We start from the raw sequence: 20,048 nt of genomic DNA, 5'->3' as shown, positions 1-20,048 counted from the left end.
TAACATTTAATTTTTCCGCTAGCTTTAATGATTAGATGAATACTTCAATTATGCAAGAAAATCACAATAATTATCACATATACATAAGATGAGTCTAATGATTTTCACCATTTTACTTCAAAAAATGTTTGAATTTGTTAGTTTTTAGTCATTGGGAGACTTTACATTCTTTTATTTATCCGCTGCCCAACTCTCAGTAATATAGTATCGCAAAGTATGGTTTACTTCAATCATTTGGATCGCAACTTGAGACTCAAGGCTGGCATACGATCAACTCTGAAAATAGCAAAATTATCCACATCTACGTAGCTGTAACAAACGACTTACCAATCAAATCTTGCTGTTAATAACCAATCCGGTTATCTCGCTGGTATTGATAAGCAGTTTCGCTGTTCTCGAACCCGCAACTCAGTGCTGTAAACATGCGGCTCTCCATCACCCAGCCCACTCGATGAATAATAGAGATTCATTCTTAATATTATCTGGTGGGAGCCAATGTCAATAGGTTGCAGTATCTTTTGCACACGTTACTGTTATTATTGTACTTTATATTTATTTATTATTCCTCATTTAGAGGAGGCTACACTGGCCTGGGGAAGTAACCTACGATGTCGATGGGCATGGCGCGGATACGGAGTCTATAGGCAGGTAGTTCCACGGCTGAACGAATTTGTTATTAAAACCATGGTTGGCTCCAATTTGAGACACCTATAGAGGAAACAAAAGCCTCTGGCGGAATTGAGTTCAGCTGTAGGGGACAAAATACTGTTGAAGTTTGAATTTCTGCTATTCTGAATGGAGGAAGTGGCTGGCTTCAGCGCTTGCCAGGTAGTTGCAGACTTGGTAAAACATGTCTAGCATACCACGGCTTCGCTTGCTTTACGATGATGGCCATTCTATGTCATGAAGCATGTTGTCCACACTGGTAGACCTCCGCTTTTGACAACCCTATCTCCCAACGCCCACCGATGATCTAAGGTGAAACATGGCTATCAGCTATGTTTCAGCACTAAAGCAGTCGCGCCCTTATGAGTGTTTTTGTGGGTTCTTCATAGCAGAAAATAACTTCGTGCCACTCACCCAATATTACATATAATTAACAAATTACAACCTTGAAGATATTGAGTTATATTAGACAACACTTTCCATGCCCTGCAACCTCGACCACTATTTTGAGTGTGTCCGTGAAATTGTCAGCTAGGTACATGAATCTTCTTAATTGGTCGGGTTTCTAAGCATAAAGTAGTAAATTCAATGATATCAAATTTTTGGTGAAAATAATTGGTAAGCTCCAACGACAAGGCACTCTTAGGTTAATAAAATAAAACATGGTAATAACACTAGTAGTTATACTTCAACATTTGGAATTTTTAGGTCCCACAATTCACAGCCTGTTCCGTAAACCATAATTCTATGAAGGCAGTTTCTGACGTCTATGCCTAGATCTTGAGATAAAGTGTTTAAATGAATATTATCAGCTGTTATATGATCTTGACATTTATCAACACAAAGAGTCGGAGTCGACAGTCCATCTTCTCGAGTTTTGACATCAGAATTAGGAGAATTCCCAGTTGGATTTAATACTGGCGGTGTTACATGAGGAAGATCCAGCTTAGTTTTTGATATTATTTCGGAATGATCATCAGAAATTACGTGAGGCCAGACGAGGACACCGTGTATATCAGCAACGGCACTAAAGACGCTGCGCACGGCTACCAGAGTTACGCTGTCGGACCAAACGTCGCCATTTATTTTCCAGAGTATCAAGCGCTGGTCCACTGAAGAGCTGATGAAAGAGTCTCTAGACAGCCATGAAACACCTGAAACACGAAATGCGCAAACCTTAACTTAAGATTTCCCATACGTTTCAATATTTGGTCTTAACATCTGTAAAGATCTCAACAAAATCCGTTAGAGAATACTAATAAAGTATTGACACATATACAAAAATCTAATTTTCTAAATATATCACTTGTCCAACGAAACTGAACAATTTGCATACTAGAACTCATTCATTTGCGACTAATTCCACAATTATCGTAGGAAAAACTACGCAGAGTGCCAACATTACTTGTCATGCAGCATGCAACGGTTTCACGTGATAAATAATTTCAAGGCACCCAAGCCTGCAATGCTGCAGAAGCATTCCCTATTGTAAGCTTCCAACTGTTGAGTATCGCTCACATTTATTACACTTCCCAGCGTTTGAGCCTGACCTGTAATTTGAGAGGAATGGCGAACGGCATGACCAAGTCGGTCGAGTCGGGCGTGTAGACGTTGACTGACACTGTTGACGAGCTCGTCTTTAGTCTCGGGTCCTTGCCCTAATTGGTCACACGTCACTGAGAGACGACTCACGACGATCGTGTTGTCGTCGCCTCCAGTGACCAGGAGCTCGACTCGTGACGTGGCTTGCAAGTGAAGATTCATGACTAAATGCTCGTCAAGAACGAGGATATCCATGGCATTTATACCCATCTTATGGATGGAGAACTTATCGATCAGTTCCACAGAGTTGAGTTCAATGCCTTCAGCGGCACTGCTTATATCCTGGTCGAGAAATAATATAAAGAACACAAGAAATTATTAGGAATAAGTATAAAATTTTACTTCAATTGAAATGACGTTCCAATAAACCTATTTTTTATTCCAGGCATAAATCATCAGGTCCGTTCGTTAATGAGGTACAAAACATGACTACAGTGCACATAATTTTAATAGAGTGGTGAAACATGAAAATAATCTGTGAACACTCGTGTTCAACTCCGAACAAAATGAATGGGTGCGTGAAATAATCGTTCATCAATTAAGAGAAGATATTTTATTCACTTCAAAGCAATTTACCATGTATCGGCAATGTTGAAAAAATCAGTCGAATTATAATATTATGAGCATGAACCGTAAGAACTTTTACGGGCTCTAGATACCGTAATGTATAAGGGAGGGTTAGGGTTGGACATAATAAGGGATACACCTGACATTTTTGAACATTTTTTGAACATGTTATAAACAATGGAAACGTGATATATTTTTAGGCTTTATTGTTTATTGTTGCTGCTAATTGACATTTCATCCTTGCAGAGATATTTTTAGTATATTTTTGTGCCTATAACCTATAAATGGCAAACCTCTCTAACTTTCAAAGAGACCAAATGTTGGTGCCCGTATGGCAGGTGCAAGTGTGACAGAAACTTCCCGGATGCTTGACGTTTCTAGAGCTACTGTCTCATAAGTAATGAATGCTTTTGAAAGAAGGAAAAACATCCTCAGCAAAGCACAGGTCTGGCCGAAAGTCGAAGTTATTTGAGAGAGACCGTCGGCAATCAAATCGAATTGTGAGGGACATTTGAAAGACCACGGATGCTAAAATTACTGCAGATCTCAATGGACACCTACAGAACCCAGTTTCCATGAAGACTGTTCGCCGAGAGCTGCACAGGTCTGGATTCTATGGAAGAGCTGCAATTAGAAAACCTCTGGTTTCAAATGCAAATGCTCCAAAGCGTTTAGAGTGGAGTAAAAACCTCTAGAATTGGTCCTTCAAGCAGTGGAAAAATTTTATTTTCTCTGACGGATAATCGTTTTTATTTTTTCCAACTTCTTTGGAGATAGTCAAAAGAGTCATTCAATCCTGACTGCCTCCTCCTAACCGTAAAACCTGGCGGGGGATCTGTTACGATCTGGGATGCCATTTATTGGAAATCCGGCGGACCAATATTTCTCTTCATGCAAGAATCAACAGCCGTGACTATTTAGGAATTATGGAGGACCAAGTTCATCCAATGGTTCAAGCACTGTTTCCGGAGGGGAATGCCATTTTTCAAGATGATAAAGGCCCGATCAGTACAGCTGGAATTGTTAAAAAATAACACGAGGAACATTTTAATGAAGATGAGCATCTCATTGGCCACCACAATCACCAGACCCGAATATTATGAAGCATTTATGGTCGATTTTAGAGATGCAAGTCAGAAGTCTATTCCCGCCGCCATCGTCTTTAGAAAAACTGGGAGTTTCAACCGAAGAATGGATTAAAATGCCTTCGGAAGCAATTTAAAATTTATACGAATCAATGCCTCGAAGAATTGGGGCTGTAATTGCGGCAAAAGGTGGACCTACACCATACTAAAATATGTTTTGTGGGTTTCTCAGGTGATTCCCTGATTTTGTCTAACCCCTGCACGTAACGCCTCTGAACTCCAACGTAAAGAATACCTTAATGCTACAACACAGCAGCTGCCCAGCCGTGTCCGTGACGTGGATAAGAGCCCACGTGTTCACTCCATTCGTATCCTGATGGAGAAGATCGATATCTACCAGCAGAAGGCATCTGGGCCACTGGAAAACGAAGAGCTCGTCTAGGGCTGGACTGCCGCGCGCGTCGTGAAGTCGAAAAATCCTTTTAAAAAATTGTCACTTATAAAAGCAGTTGAGGAACATTGGACAACTGCAGGACAATCTGGTAGAATTTTCAAGAAGTCATAGTAGATTAATTCGTAAATACGGAACATGGATTTAGATCACAGTTATGCTCTAACACTGAACGGAGCACTAACTACGCGACTAAAGTGTGAACAAAAATCGAATAAATCTTTTGAACAACGTAGGGAAGTGCTTTATTTAAGACAACGATTTACGTGAATTGCAACTGACCATTACGAAAAGCACTATTTATTCTGGCCAGATAATTACCTTAAAGATCCGTCAGATGAAGCGATGGCGATGATGGCAGTGGCGTCGCTAAGCCACATGCCACTGCAGGCCATGTGGCGCACCTCCGCATCGACCTGCGCATGTTCAAGATTCCAGTTTGAGCGCGTCCACAAAAACCAAAATAAATAGAATGAGGAATCAGTCAAGTCGTCATTGGACAAATGAGCATCTAATTACATGGATCATAATTTCTATTAAAATAGGACCGTCGGAAGTAATCAGGTAAAAAAGTTTATATTTGACCCCCTTCACATTAGAAATTATACATATTCTACACCCCAGCACGCTAAATGACTAAAAGGAATGCATCAGATGTACCCTGCTGCCTAACATGCCAACCCTAGGTAACAAATAATCGTAATAATGCAAAAATCATTATTTCTCAAAGTCAAAAATTATAGTCTCCTTTCGTTTGAAAAATTTATGTGATATTAAAGTTAATCATCTAGCAGTTCTAGCTCAGCAAATTTTACGAGCAATTAGCATGCATCAAAAACACACTTTGCAAGAATCCAACAAAAAATTTTTTCAATTAATAACGATAGAGCCTAACCTGCACGTGTTTTTGCCGCCACGAGGAAGGTCTGTCTTGGAAAATCTGGTGGTTGAGAACCTCACTGCACTCAAGCCCCGCCCCTCGCAAGCTGCCAGCTGTGCGAGGCTCAGCACCTGAACAACGTCTCGCTATGTCGCTCAGACAAGGCATATCTCGTGACGCTGGGAAGTCATAAAAGAACGTTTGCAGCGCTTTGTCATCTTGAATTACTTCAGGTCTCCCACCAGCGTCAGCCTGCGCCATGACAATCGATCCACGAGACTCGGCAGGGATTCTTGTCATAGATTCCTTGCTTTCATCCTGCTTACGCAATCGAGTTTTGCCTTTGGACGAACAAACTGGATAATCACACTCATAACTTGCGATTAAACTTTGCCTTGAACATTGCCAAATTTTCAGCTGAGCTCTACCTCCGCCAGTGATAAACCAAACAGAGTTGCCAGACTCTTCTCCAATGGATGTGGTTTTATTAACCGGAATTTCTGAGCCACAAATTGTTCGATTTTGTTCTTGGACAGGAATTTCTTCCGATTGAGATTTCAGCGGATCCAAAGTATCAGTTTTCAGCGGGTCTAAAACACACGTGCCAGGAAAATCTGAAATCCTTTTTTCTTGCTGCCGTGGCTTGATGACTGACAAGCAACGGATGGCAGAAATGTGGCTGTTGATCGAGAGCAGCTGCCGCCTGTCACCAGAGGGCGTGAAGTGCAGTAGCTGAAGTTTATTGTCTTCTCCAGCCACCGCAACGACAGCGTTACCAGAAAGACTGTGCAGCACAGCACCGCACAGCGTGGCCTTGCTGCTAATTCCAACCTGCAGTGATAAGTTATGGAAAATCATTTATGACGCAACGAGTGAAGCCAGAAATTACTATGAAAAAAAAATTGAAAATGGTTCACACAACATGAGAATATGAACATAAACAAATCAACGGCAGGTTGATATTATATTAAGGCTTTTCTCTGCACTCGCCAATGTTAATAGCGCTTAAAGACCAGTCAACTTCGAGTTACCCTCTACAGACATGAGTTAAATTAGCCTGGCTTCCATACCCTGAGGGGTTCAAGCCCCCGACACAGAGGCACGTAAGAACACCGCGGCAGCCCCTCCTTCAGAAACACAACCACAAGCTGCTCTTTTTGTTGTTGCTGCGCTTGTTGTTGTTGCTCTTGTTGCTGCAGCTGCTTCTGTTGATATTCATGTTGATGTTGCGTGCCACACGCAGCAGTAATGCCGATGTCCCACGCTCTGTGGCCACCGCCACACGATACTCGCGCCACTTCTGCTCGAGCTTCTGAGCTCCAGACTTCCAAATGCACCTACAACAGTTGAGTGAGAACCGGGGCGAGGTAAATAAAAAAATCGTACAGGGAGTAGGAAGCATAAAAGAGGAAGTCTGCTTTGAAAATTATTCCGGATGTATAGAGCCTAAAAGAAGAAATATAGAAAGGATAGAAGAGGATCTCTGCTAAGAAGCGGCTGCTAGAGGCTGATGAGAGGGTCTGAGGAGGATAAGAGGCTGATGAGAGAGTATGTAAAGACGCAGTAAAAAGCAAATGGGTTTGAAAAATAATCATGTTTTTCATTACAAACAATATAACATCAAGAATAAATGGATATTTTGTTTGATAAAATGGTATAGTAGTATTATAAATAGTTATTTTTAGTAGTCATCATCCCAGCAGGGCACTGACCATCACACCAGCCAGGCACTGACCATCACACCAGCCAGGCACTGACCATCACACCATCACACCACTGACCTCTCTGAAGGACAGCACCAGGACGTCTCCGTGCCACGGCACCACCGCTGCCACCCAAGTGGCACCGCCGTGTCGTGTGGCACTCAGCGCCGTCAACTGCACACTGGGCCACTCATTAGAATGTGTGTGTGAGGTATAAACTGGTTATACCTCACACATAATGTGAGATATAACATGGTTATTGCTGATGGTGTGTGTGAGGTATAACTTGGTTATACCTCACACATAATGTGAGATATAACATGATTATTGCCTATAATGTGAGTGAGGTATAACCTGGATACACCTCACACATAATGTGAGATATAAAATAGTTATTACTCACAATGTGGCTGAAGTATTACCTGGTTATTCCTCACAATGTGTTTGAGGGTATAACCTAGACTAATAGAAAATGTTAAATCATGGGTTTTTTGTTATATTATATTGAATAAGTGACTACTTAAATCTAAACCAAACTTTTCCTGGAATATTTTCTAATTTATAAATAAATCGAAATTTCTTACATAAAAAATGGTAAAGAAGTTTCCATGTTTCTATAGCGTCAAGGAAGAACGTAGCAGGGAAGAACGTAGCAGGGAGCAGTCCAAGTTTAAAAATTGAATCAAGCAGTAAAATTTATATCTACGTGAATATTTAAAGTTAAATAAAATTAAGGATTTATCCAGTTTGCGCAATGGCGAGCTGTGTAGTGCATGACAGTTTCCACACAGGCGTCTCAGATCATAATGTGATCATTGATGTCGAATATTATTTCTAAAAAAGTCTTCTATGTGCAAGATAAAAAAACCAAATATGTTTCTCAAATCAAGCGTTAGTAATAAATGTTAGAGTTATTCGAATCAGGAATTGATGGATCATATTCAGACGAATAGGTACTTGTAAAGACTAACATTTCTGATCCGAATGCCTATAAAATGTGAAACCTTAATAGTTGTATGACTAAACATGAACCAAACCACATCGTTGCTGATATCCCCCCTAGACGCAAGTCTAAGCCTAATGTATGACCACGGTGTATGAACGAATCAAACTTCTGCTGATAGAGCTGCGTTCAGGACGTCATGAGCCAAGAGTGCTCCCGATATTAAACGTCAGATGTAACACGTGCAAGGAGAACAACAAAGGCTCCAGCTTGACAAACTTGTAGAACTTTTTATTACACTTATTTTTACCACGACTTCGAAGATTTTCGCCAAAAGAAAGATTGACAGAATTGATCACAGATAATAATAATAATTATAAAAATAGCGGTTTCAGAGTTATTAGGCCGTAGGCCTGTCGCCGATTCTTAACATCGCAGAACATTCACAGCATTTTGCGGTCTCGAACTCGCAACTCACTGCTCCATTTCTGCTGTGCTCAACCGCCCGGCCTCCTCGCCGATTCTGACCAGAAACTGGCGCACAGAGCTGGGATCGAACCCGCGCCTCTCTTCGGCCTGCGCCAATCTTGGTACTCTAAACAGTAACCACTGGGCCACCCTAAAGTTGTCTAAAGGGGCTTATACACGGGGGCGAGTAAGCGAGTCGACTACACAAATATTTGTGATGCTTAACGTCTTCAGAGGCGCCTAGCTGGGGCATTGCACCCAGAGCACTTCAAGTTGTTCTGAGCCAGTCGGGTAGATTATTCAGTACCGCCGTGGCCGCTGTACGTAGTGTGCACAACTGGGTCGCTCTCGCTCTTGCTTGTCTCTTAGCCGCTGTAGTACGCACATCTCTGGCACTCTCGCTTGCTTCCCATATGCACACACCTTACTCGACAACTTCCAACATCGCACTGGCGCCGGTGGACTGGTACCTAAAACACTCTTTTTATGTATAGGCTCTCAGCCTGCAAAACTGTAGTCGACTCGACTACTCGCCCCGTGTATAAGCACCTTAAGGTTTAAATAAATAGGCCGGGTAGGAGAGACCAATGACTGCCAGACGCAGACAAATCGCTGTGTTGTCGTACCTCGTGTTGGCGGCTGACTGCGAGCATCGCCAGTAGCGCAGCCAACCATCACGTCCCGAGGAGACGGCCAGTGTCCCAGTGGCGGTCGAGGGGTGAGCACGCACGCTTGTTACTCCTCCTGAGCCGTGCACGCTCTTTGCAGTTCCAACCGGGTTGGGACTCTACAAACATAAGTCTTGAAAATCATTGTATGTATAAACTACTTAACAAACAAGTCATGAAAGGCATGGAATTTATGAGATAGTGAGCCATGTCATATGATGGCAAACGTAAGCAATATTACACACAGAAAACGAATAAGATTGCTTTACAGAAGTGAAAAATATTCTTTGCACAAGACCATGTAATGTAAAGAGGCCAACAGTGTCATATGATTGTTTGCTCGCACGGAAATAAATATTTTAGCAATTGTAAAGTCTGGCTGCAGTAGAGTAGGGCGGCGCAACCGCGTGACCTGGGACTGCAACGTCAAGAACTACAACAAAATAAAGACCGAATGATGATCAAAATAAAGCATCCTAGTCAACATAAATGTGGGCTGATTTGCAGAGATAAATAATAATCATGCTCACGTGCATGTTGAAAACATGAATGCTGCCAGAACGGTCGCCGACAAGCAGAGCTTCAGAGCACACACCCTCCTCGCCCGGCTGCCGTGGCGGCACTGAGAGCAGCGCGGCGGCAGTGCACCAGCGCTGTTTACTTGCCGGCAGCTCAAAGCTGGTCAGTAGCTGCAACTCCACTGGAAACAACAATCAAATATTAGTTTAAAATGTATTAATACAAATTCGATTATGCTCCAATCCTTAATTCCCTTCCAGTTTTACAATCTTTTCTTATTCTCTCAGATAATTCAATGCAGATATGAATACAAAAAAGTCTCACAAGAAAATTTATTTATTAAATAAGTTACCTTGATAATCTATGTATTCAGTCTTGCAACGATGAACTTGGATGAAGTAACAAATGATTTGTAATCAATTGATAAGTACAATAAAATGTGTTTGTGGGAACAATGAAGAAGAAAACTACATTCATTAAATTGAAAATAAACCAGTACCTATATATTTCAACGATAGAGTAAGTCAGATAAATTTAAATCAAGTGAATGTCTACAGAAAAATGTGACTAAATTTCAATTTTTTCAGTCATATTACTCTTAATCATGAAAAATTGTATTTTTTATGCCTTTTATTAAGCTTTCTAATTCAAGATTAGATATGCAAGTTCAATTTGCAATAACTAAGAAGAAGAATATAGTTCCTACGAAGGTTTAGGGAGCAGAGCAGCAGACGGCCGGTGCTGAGTGACAGCAGCAGCGTGACGTCACTCAGCCATGCGCACCACACGACCTTCGCTTGTGCAGCGTGCAGCAGCAGCGGCGTCAGCGCCTCAGCTGTAGAGTGAGAGAGCGCTAGAGTTGCAGTACAACGTGGCGTTACAATGTGCGTTATAGTGAGCTATGGCATCACAAAGAGCAGTTAGTGTGCCAGCGCCTCTGCTGTAGAGTGAGAGATGGCTAGAGTTGCAGTACAACGTGGCGTTACAGTGTGCAGGTATAGGGTGCGTTATAGAGGGTTATGGCACCACAAAGAACAGCTGTGTGCCAGCGGTGCATTTATACTAATGTGAGTGATTATACAGCTATAGCCAGCTGTGCAATAGCCAGCGCATAGCCAGGGCTATGGCATCATAAAGAACAGTTTAGTGTGCCAGCAGTACATTTATACTAATGTGAGTGATTATACAGCTATATAAACACTCATTATACAAGGTGGTATCTAATATCTATTGCACAGCTACGTTCGTAATATTACAAGCGTCGTCAGCACCAATACAAGTGAGCGCCTACCCCGTAGAATGTCTCGCCACACGAAGACGTCGCCGTGAAGACCACATACTGCCACTGTGGCAGTGGCGGGTGCCACAGCCACTGTGGTGTAGCCACCGAGACGCTCTCGATCCTCAGCAACCAGTCGCCAGGCTGATCCATCTGCAGCCACTTCTTCGTGGCAGTTGAGAGTAATGCTACTCTTCTGAATTTCCTCATTTTCTGGAATTTTTTCATGTGTCTTGAAGACACTTGAACTTTCTCGGCTTCCGTCATCATTTTCTATCAAATGCTGAGAAGTTGAGCTTAGTAACTCAAAACCAGTCGAAACTTGGTCACTTTTTAGAGGATTTTCTTTCTGGGAATTGGCCAAATTTGGACTGTTCTGGAGATGGCAGGAAGAATGCATGGTAGTTGCTAGAATATTTGAAGCACCAAAACTTTGGTGAAATGAGTTTTGCGATTGTGAGGAAGATTTCGGCATTCCTAAGTTGCAACCGTGCTCATTAAGTTGAAAATTTTGGGCATTTTTATTCATTGGTAATTTCCAGAGCCACACTTGGCCATTGTCGAGAGTCAAGACGCAGTGGCTGGACTCGACCAGAGCCAAGCAACGTACGAACGAGTCGTTAGGCTTACTATTGCAGTCAGACAGAACTGCTTTCTTGCAGGAGGGAGGAGGATGGGATTCCGATGTTTTAAAATCAAATAAATCGTTTCCAGCCTCTATATTTACGTCACTAGAACCTGCAAGACTTTGAGTATTTTCTTCAGGTACAAGTGGAACGTTTGAAGCAATGGAGACAGCGTTCTCACCGACATCATCAGGAGCTGGAGAATGACTGACAGAGCATTTTCTTGTACCGGATGATGATGGGAATGTCTGTTTCTCATAGGTTAACTTACTTTCCCTTTGTGTTTTTATTAATTTTTTTGAATCCTGAACTACTCTGTTAAAATTCACATCATTCCACGGGTACGACGTTGGTGAGAAACTGTCCCGTTTTTCTACAAGTTGCTTCAAAGGCCACAATTTGACGGCACCATCACCGCCGCCCGTGATCAGCACAAGAACAGGAGGCTCATTCTTCGTGATGACCAACGACTGCGTGACCACGCACCACACGCTGGCTCCCTCATGCGCAATCCACGCACGCACCAAGTCACCACAGTTGCTCCACACGCACACACGCGAGTCTTCTCCAGTGCTCACCACGTACTGCTGCTCATCACACTGCACCACGCAGCTGCGCCACACGCGGGCGTCGTGCCCAGGACATGACAAAGTTGGCTGAACCTTGCAACGTCTCCAGCAATTCGATTTTTCAGCAAGAATTTTGCTGGTTTTTGATGTACTAGTTTTCGTGACCAACGAATTCGGGCCAGTGTCAACTTGTTGAATGAGGTTAGCTTCAACTTCATTTGATTCAAGACCAGACTCATTTCTTTCCCTAAATTCAATCTCATTATTTCCAGAATGATTAGTAATATTTTTAATGGCAGGACTCGCTTTGGACGCAATTGAACCAAAGGTCTCTATTGGGGTTAGCAATTCAAGAGAATTGAAAGTTGTTCTCTCACGAGACAAGTTATTTTCTTTGTGAAGAGAAATTTCCGGGCTGGTCTGCGAACAAGTTTCGGAATTATTTGAAGATATAAAATCTCGATTGCAGCAGCTGTTGTTCAAGTAAAGTGAAGGAGGCTGTGGAGAACATGTGTCTTGTACAGACCACGTCTTCACAAGCCTATCGTCCGACGTGGTGGTCAGTAACCGGGCCTGTGGGTTCCATGCAACCGAGAAAACCACCCCCTGCACGGTAGGGGTGAGTTACCAAGGTGTTGAATCTAGAATTCCAAATTAATTATCTAAATCTATGAAAATGTATAATTAATTATCTGAATCTATCAACATGTATAATTAATTATCCAAATTTATGAACATGTACCGTATATTGTGTATCATGACTTGGGTTCACCAACGACCAGCACATACAAATATCAATACAGGGTCATCAATATTTAGCGTTACATTTTTTTTTCAAAATCAATTGTTGATAATTGTCCTCGATATTTGTCATTTCTTTACACCTTCCCATTAATCTTTATCATTATAAAAACGTCCCTGGTCGTTCCAGCAGGACTCTGTACCATCCCATGGGGCCAAATCGATTCAGGAGTGGCTGTCCGAGAATGTTCCCCACTTCATTACCAAAGATGAATGGCCCCCATCGTCACCCGATCTGAATCCTCTGGATTTTGGGATCTGGTCATACCTTGAGAGCAAGGTCTCGACCGTTCACCATCACAGTTTGGACGCCCTAAAGGTCAAACTGCTGAAGGAGTGGGCCAAAATCCCGCTGAGTGTCATTCGTGACTCGTGTAAGGCTTTCTACAACTCGTTATTGATGCAGATAGTGGACATATTGAATGAAATTGTGGGAATTGTATATCTAAACCTCTGTCTTCATAAAAACATTTTCAAACATTCACAATTGTGTTTCATTTCATAGTTTTATCCACTCAAAGTTGTAACGCTAAATATTGATGACCCTACATAGAAAATTTTACTGATGCCATGATCAACATGTAGGAGCTTTACTCTTCAACATAAAAATGAACATGTGAAAATTTTTTGCTTCAGCACAATTATTTATTCAGAAATGGCAGATAAGGTGACACTAGCACAGGGTGATGAATAAAATAGCATGTAGAACAAATTATTATGGTTGAAATCGCGCGCACTCTAATACCAGCAAGATTGCTGGTGCACCAACCTTGTGAACCTGGAGGATGTGCCATGGGGTGACTTCACTTCCCTGTGGGGTCCCATGGGCTCCCCAGATGATGAGATAGCCCATGACTGTGCCCCCAACACACACCCAACTATAAGAGTTCCATGGACTGACAGATCCAGCTTCTGCAGTATTTTGACTAGATTTATCAATTACAAAATCACTATAATTTTCATCTTGTTCTCGGGAAATATTTTCATCTGAAGCGTTACAGACACGAGCTGCTTCACCACAAAGGTTTGACTCAGCTATGATGCAACCACTGAACAAAATACATTTGTCTGAGCATTGCACTCTGTCTATAAGAGTGACAGCGTATAGTTTCACAGTCTCATGGTCGATATTAGTGGGCGAGTTTCCGCTTTCTATGGGGGGATGCCGCACCTCATCTGAGGAGGAACTACAATAAAGTTCAATTTCCCGACGCTCCAAAGCCTGATACGCGGTTTCAGGCGCATCAAAAGCCTTCACAGTTATGCACTGAGAGTGCATGGCATAAATGAGAGACGAACTGTGAGCTGTCATCAGAATAAATTTCTGAAAATTCATATCAACAGCATTCAATTCCAGCTTTTTACATTGAGGTAATTTCACGTCCGAGGGACATTTGCTGTAGTTGCAGCCTTCCTGTTTATGTGCAATCAGCTCCTTGGTTGCCATGGGAGAACTATGCAGCCAACATCCTGATATAATCCAGTCTTCAGCCACTTGCTCTGGCAGAATGACACAGCTGGAAGAAAAGTTGGATCAGAAGTTACAATATGTAAAGTTCAGCAACTAAAATAGGATCGGATCAGCAGCTAAAACATGTTCACTGTCCAGTATAGTGAAAGTAAATAAGAAAATCAAAACTGAGCAAGGAAGGACAGGAAGACTGATAATGGTAGAGTGTTTGAGTGAGTAAATCTGAGTAATATCAACAGTAAAATTTGTAAAGATTACAGTATCTTGCATGATGTTATTATAGACATTCAGTCCTTTACAAATAACTTGGAAATGACAAGAGTAATATATTGTCTTTCAAAATGGTTTGTAATTTATATATAAGTTTGAAAATATTGCTGTGAAGTTTATTTCAAAGCATTGCATTAATTTTAGTCTTTGAAATTATGTTGTCATGCTGAAAATGATAAAATTGGTAGCCACACAAATGAAAAATATCAAGAGCTTCTACTGGGCCAAAAGAATTTTTAGAAGAAGATATTTTTGAGGTAACAACAAGCAGATAGCAAGATAATGTACAGTACCATTGTCCATGCTCATCAAGATGCAGCACTCTGAAGCAGCGCTGCCCCCACACCAGCACTGCACTGCCGCCGCATCCTGCCATCCAGAACAACTATTTACAACACTACAATTAAAGAACATTTACAATAATGAAGGTATTATATTTAGTAAATATTATTCTGTACCCAACCATACACTCATCAAGAGAAATAATATACGTTTAAAAATTACTTTTTAAGGACAACACTTCCAAAGAATCTATAGTATCTCCAATCTTACAGATGTACAATGAATTTCTCATCTAATTTTCGAAAATTAAAAAAAATTATTCTTCAATTTTTAATACCATATATATATAAATTTTTTTAATATATAAATTTTTTTCAAAATTATTTATTCTGTCAATTGATTCATGCATTGCCTCTGACTTCACACAAGTGTGCAAAATTTCAGATCAATTAGACAGGTAAAAGTGTGTCAAATACCAGTTATAAGATTTGTAGCTGACAAAATTATTTTTTCAATTTTTTAATATTGAAAAAAAAAAAAAATTAAATTTTAAAAATCATTTATTTTGACATTTGATTCATGCATTGTCTCCAACTTTAAACAAGTGTGCAAAATTTAAGATCGATAGGATAAGTAGAAGTGTATTAAATTTCGATTACAAGATTTGTAGCAGACAGACAGACAGACAGACAGACAGACAAACAAGAAGTGAAGTTAAAGAGAAGTGTTGTAAAATCAGGCGAAGAGTTCAGTCACTAATCCATTGGGCTATTGATTATTTCAAGAACAAAATGGAGTGAATGAGCAATTCATTAGTGTTTAGTGTCACAGTGAATGCACCTCCTAAAATCATTGTCAGTATTATGGAATTGTTGACACCATATGCATGTAGGTATATAATACCAAAGAAAGCACTTCAATGGAAAATATATACTTGCTTGGTCTATTTATTTGTACTTCACATACAAATTAATAATGCAGCCAAAAAATGGAGATAAATTTCCTCAAGTTTTACAGTGCATTTGTTTACACTTAATTACACAGATGACTAGGCAAAAAGCAAAAATAAGATGAAAAAATATTCCCCAGTCACAGTTACTTTAAATTATTTAAGCAATATAATATTCACCTGCATTATAGATTGAATTAGGCTACATTTAAGTCATTTATAATACAACTGTACAAGTCATATGCTTTGAGTGCACTGCTTTATAAGGATACATAAAAATAAATATTCACCATGAGGCTGTGTTGATGTAGAAAAGCCATGGACAGACACCTTAGTGAAGACCTTAATCTTCTGGAGCAGCTGCTTGGACAGGGACGTGTACACCAGTACGTACTGTCCTTCTCCTGCATGAGCAATGAACATGATATGATATGCATTATTAATATAATTTCCATATTAATAACATGCTTTGTTGTTCTAGTTTTGTTTATTCAAAAAAAAAAAAAAAACATATAAATAACATACCTTTATTTATTATTATATTTATTTATTGTCAACAATATTATTAGTTTGAATGGGAGTTTGAATCAGACATGGTGCCTGGAGCCAAACTTCATAATAACATGCATGCCATTCTAAATGAAAAACTAATGCAGCACATACAAAATAAGAGAGCAAACTTAAGTAGCTAAGCAGAGAATAAAACTCACCCACAAGGACTATTTGTTGATTCAAAGAACAGAGAGCTGAGATTTGGGTACTCAAATTTTTTTGTTGAAACAACATGATGACAAATTGACAAACAATCTCAGCAAGCATTGACCATGCAGCATCTAGAGTTTGTATAATTTGATAGCACTTAGCATCTTGGATCAGACGTCATGAAACTTTCCATGGTTGGGTATCATGAGTGATATTGCTGACAACATTAAATACAACAATGATTGCAAAGACTCTGACAAGTATACCTATACTAAACCAAAATAAAAAATTTACAAGAGATTTAGCCAAACCTACTTCAATTATTATAAACAAGAACAAGTTAATCATGAGCTAGGCAGCTAGAGGAGTATGAATACTAGAAGTAGGTATACACTAGAGAGCTGAAAACTAAACTTCAACTCAAAGATATTAATGGCAAACCTGCAATCTTTTCACAATAGAAAGATGTTATTCATAAGCTTCACTGTGCAGTATGCAGAGTCTTGCCATTGTGTTGCCTAGAACAGGTCATTAGACCATAAATGTCACTAGTGAAATTGAGGATTTGTCACCGTAAATGCCTGAACATTCAGGATTTTTTTACAAAAAATACATTTAAAGTGGCATTAAAAAAAATTTGATATAAAATTCTGAAGGGATACACTGGCAAACAGGATAGTAAGGGATGCTTTTTTTATGTTTTTCATTGATAACTTCTTACCATGAAATATTTCATTAACGATTTTGGGCTCATTCTAAAATTCTTTGCAAGGGCTATTGTATGACATCTCTGGAAAATTAAATATACTTTTTGCAAGGTGCCAGAAGCCAAAAAAAAAAAAGCATTCCAAATTACCCCTGGAAATGGGGTAATATGGGACACTTGAAATATAAATTAATTTTAAAACATTTGATGCATGCAGATTGCAGAGTGTACTCATTTATTACTAACAGTACTCTGAAGTCCTCCTCTTCATTTGTAGATGATGTAGATTTAGAATAAATGCTGTTTTCTGCAATTTGTACTTGTTTTCCATTTATTGATGATATCACCATCTCCATTTCCCGTTGACAAAAACTATTTGTTCCATTCTCTACCAAAAACACTTAAAAAAAAAACTTCCATGCCATTGACAATGACCTTGTCTGCTGCATGCTTCATATTAGCAGCCGTATGGCATTTGCTCCATATGCTTACTGGACTGAGCTTGCAATTTTGCACCATTTTAATTGGGTTCAAAATTCACTTTAACAAGATTGTAAAAAGCATGCCTGAAACAGATAGGAATATTTTAGCAACACCAATCATAATTTTTGAAGAAATAATTCACAGTTTTGGTTAAATACTTTTCACTCCAGGCTGCCCAGCACACAATTCTATTTATGACATTCTATGCACAATTTTGTGATGACCAATAATGCATTAATTTTTTGTTAATAATATTAATAATAATAATAATAATAATAATAATAATAGCGGTTTCAGAATTTATTAGGCCGTAGGCCTGTAACCAATTCTTAACATCGCAGAATATTCACAGCATTTTGAGGTCTCGAACTCGCAACGCACTGCTACAACACCCAGTCATGCAGAAAGGGCAGCCATTTTGTTCTTGATTGAGGTAGCTAACAGGTGTGCAAATCCCAGCTCCTGCCAAATAACATTTTAAATCCAGCGCCTGTCTGCAAATTTTTTTTTCAAGCAAAATTTTTTAACACGGCAAATATTTTTTTTACTACAGACCTTAGCAGAAGTACTTTTCCAAAAAATCACTTTTTAACATTCTTTCATGGATTTTCAGAACAAGTAAATCTATGGTTTCTTACATTTTTTTATGTTACATAGATAGGAAAAATATTAAAGTTTATGCTACTATTTTTAATTTTTACAATACCATAAAATGGGGTAACTTAGACTCCCGGGGTAACTTAGACCACTGTTCATTTTTTTAACAAAAACCCCCAAAACTCAAAAACTATTTGAGATAGAAAAATGTTGTCAATGGGCATTAAAGGCCTAATACTGAGGCTACGTAACACAATAGAAAGATTTAAAAAGTTTGCATATCTAATAGGTTAAAAAATTAAAAATGTGACCCACAAAAAAAGAGCTAGGTATTATTTAAAGCCTGTCGGAGTACCCCCTCCAATTTTTTTATTTTTTGGTACAATAACTCCAGGTTTTGATGCATTGTAGTAGAACTCTTCTATACTTACATATGCAAATGACAAATTTTAGGAAAGTGTCATAGTTTGCAAATGGGGGCAGTGGGCACTACCCCCAATGGGGGAACTTAGACCACCTACTGTCAGCCCTGACGGGGTAAAATAGACAGGCTTGAAAATTAATTTAAAATTACCATATATAACATATTTCATGTTTGATACACCTATTAATGTTTTTTCTTTGTTTCAGACACTATAGAGTCTTATACATGGTAATTTCAACTTAATTTCCAAGCCGGTCAATATTACCCCATCACGGCTGACATTAGGTGGTCTAAGTTCCCCCTATTCGGGGGCAATGCCTCCCATTTGCAAACTATGACACTTTCCTCAAATAAGTCATTTGCATATGTAACTAGAAAAGTTCTACTACAATGCACCAAAACCTGGAGTTATTTAGAGTTATTTTACCAAAAAATATAATTGATTTTACCACCCAGTCTAAGATACCCCAAGAGCTGGGGTAACAAAGACCATCACTTTTTTTTAAATTACATCAAAACTATGAGAGGCAGGAGCTAGCAATTTATGGTGAGTGAACCTAGAGTATAGACCTGTATTTTGCATGTTTCAATTCAAGTTTAATATAGCTAGTAAAAAAATGGCATCATTTAAAAAAAAAGAAGTAGTCTAAGTTACTCCATTTTATGGTATTTCAATTAGGTTTTGCACTTTTGCTGCTACTTTCTTTGAGTTTCTCAATTAGTTTTTGTTAGTATATATTCATTGTGATGAACATTCCACAGTAGATGATGATCACGATCATACTTTTGAAGTTTCTGTACATAAGAACAGTTTAATAACATCTGAACAGCTCTTAAGTCTTAACATTCCTAGGAGGCTAGAAGTCTAGAACCATATTCATTGGCTACAACATTGGGACAACACAAGTTACACAACAGACAAGACATAGTTTGATCAATTTACCTACTGTGATGACAGTGGCAACTGACAAGATATTCAATACTTCCCCTTTAGCCTTTATTAAGTGAGCTCTGCTGCTCCAGTGCTCCTAACTCCTTAGTATTTTGACTTATAGGCATTACTCCATTTTAGAAATATGTACAAAATTTTGAACTAGTTCAGCTCAACTTCAACCAATTTGAATGGAGTCTAAAAATCCCTTGTTTGCCAAAACCACTATGCATATGCAATGATGCTTGCACAGCACATTAAAATGATTAAATGATCAACAACCTCAACCTGAAATGATTCAGACCCAATAGCATCACCTACTTGCATTTGAAAAATAGATCAGCATATATTTTTTTGGTGTGGAAACTTGAAGCAAATACTTGCAGGCGGCAGTTATTACTAGAAT

General features: G+C 39.4%; 1 protein-coding gene across 1 annotated transcript; it reads right to left on the bottom strand.

Moving 5' to 3' along the window:
* Nucleotides 1-1,329: 1,329 nt before the first annotated feature.
* On the bottom strand, nt 1,330-16,936 carry LOC108672200. The gene is made up of 15 exons (XM_018159833.2): nt 16,510-16,936; nt 16,090-16,203; nt 14,862-14,937; nt 13,597-14,344; nt 10,844-12,632; nt 10,259-10,387; nt 9,564-9,733; nt 8,992-9,152; nt 7,033-7,135; nt 6,322-6,588; nt 5,267-6,082; nt 4,693-4,787; nt 4,216-4,399; nt 2,217-2,550; nt 1,330-1,820 (listed from the first exon to the last, which is right to left on the bottom strand). The coding sequence occupies exons 1-15, from the start codon at nt 16,616-16,618 to the stop codon at nt 1,348-1,350; spliced, it is 5,568 nt and encodes a 1,855-aa protein (XP_018015322.1). The 5' UTR covers nt 16,619-16,936; the 3' UTR covers nt 1,330-1,347.
* Nucleotides 16,937-20,048: the final 3,112 nt, after the last annotated feature.

This window comes from Hyalella azteca, unplaced genomic scaffold, assembly GCF_000764305.2.
Source record: "Hyalella azteca isolate HAZT.00-mixed unplaced genomic scaffold, Hazt_2.0.2 contig12211, whole genome shotgun sequence".
Lineage (NCBI taxonomy): Eukaryota > Metazoa > Arthropoda > Malacostraca > Amphipoda > Hyalellidae > Hyalella > Hyalella azteca.
Note: the sequence above shows the minus strand (reverse complement) of the source record. Positions and strands in the feature narration are given on the sequence as shown.

Bases quoted from the DNA above. Each gene is read 5' to 3' on its own strand.
- LOC108672200 (XM_018159833.2), bottom strand. From the start codon at position 16,618: ATGCTTGCTGAGATTGTTTGTCAATTTGTCATCATGTTGTTTCAACAA. The intron at 9,153-9,563 runs GTGAGCATGATT...TTATGTTTGTAG, and splicing joins TTCATGTTTTCAACATGCAC to AGTCCCAACCCGGTTGGAAC. The intron at 6,083-6,321 runs GTATGGAAGCCA...TTATCACTGCAG, and splicing joins GGGGGCTTGAACCCCTCAGG to GTTGGAATTAGCAGCAAGGC.